Consider the following 1,040-nt stretch of genomic DNA (forward strand, 5'->3'; position numbering starts at 1 on the left):
CCAGCACCCGGGGGGCAGAAGCAGGTGGATCTTTGAGTTCAAGGCCCGCCTGGTCTACAGAGGGAGTTGCAGGACAGACATTTTTGTCTTGTTCTTAATTCTGGGCAAAAGCATGCAGTCTCACACTGTTGGGTATGATGCTAGCTGTGGGTTTCCAGAGGCTCACCATTGTGTCTTTGTAGGACTTTGCACCTGCCCTGTGCTGGGCCCTGTCACCATGCTCAGGAGTAAACACTGATACATTAACCACCAGCTTTCCCAGCATCATTTCATTGTTGCCGCTTTGCGCTTTGCGCTAAAATGTCCTGACTCACTGTTTTGTTTTGTTTGTAACTGTTTTATTAAATTCTTCTCAAGATACTGACAATCCCTTTTTCCTCTTTGGCTGTCTGAAGGCAAGATGGGTCACCAGAAGCTCTACTGGAGTCACCCACAGAAGTTCGGCCAGGGTTCTCGCTCCTGCCGCGTTTGCTCTAACCGCCATGGTCTGATCCGGAAATACGGGCTCAACATGTGCCGTCAGTGTTTCCGTCAGTACGCGAAGGACATAGGCTTCATTAAGTTGGACTAAGTGACCTTGGGTGGATTATTCAAGACTGTCTGCCCAGTGAAACTGATCATGCCAGCCTTTGTACATAAAGAATAAAAAAGTGAAGACCTTCAAAAAAAAAAAAAAGATACCGACACTCCCTGGCTACAGTAAACATAATAGGCTGTGTATATAATTCACTTATTGCTTTGTTGTTATTGTTTTGTTTTGTTTTTCCAGACAGAGTTTCTCTATGTAGCCCTCCCTGGCTGTTCTAGAACTTACTTTAGACTAGGCTTGTCTCCAACTCAGAGATCTACCTGAACTCTGCCTCCCGGAAGTGTTGGGATTAAAGGTGTGCACCACTCCTGCTTGGTTTTAAGATTTATTTTTTATTTCTCTCTCTCTCTCTCTCTCTCTCTCTCTCTCTCTCTCTCTCTCTCTCTCTCCCCTCCCCCCCTCCCCCGTGTGTGTGTGTGTGTGTGTGTGTGTGTGTGTGTGTGTGTGTGTG

At 46.5% G+C, this 1,040-nt stretch overlaps 1 protein-coding gene across 1 annotated transcript; it reads left to right on the top strand.

Moving 5' to 3' along the window:
• Positions 1-374: 374 nt before the first annotated feature.
• LOC311578627 (small ribosomal subunit protein uS14-like) lies at positions 375-676 on the top strand. The gene has a single exon (XM_084748594.1). The coding sequence runs from the start codon at positions 401-403 to the stop codon at positions 569-571; it is 171 nt and encodes a 56-aa protein (XP_084604720.1). The 5' UTR covers positions 375-400; the 3' UTR covers positions 572-676.
• The last annotated feature ends 364 nt before the right edge of the window (positions 677-1,040 follow it).

The sequence above is a fragment of the Acomys minous genome, assembly GCF_964271855.1.
Source record: "Acomys minous genome assembly, chromosome: 12".
NCBI lineage: Eukaryota > Metazoa > Chordata > Mammalia > Rodentia > Muridae > Acomys > Acomys minous.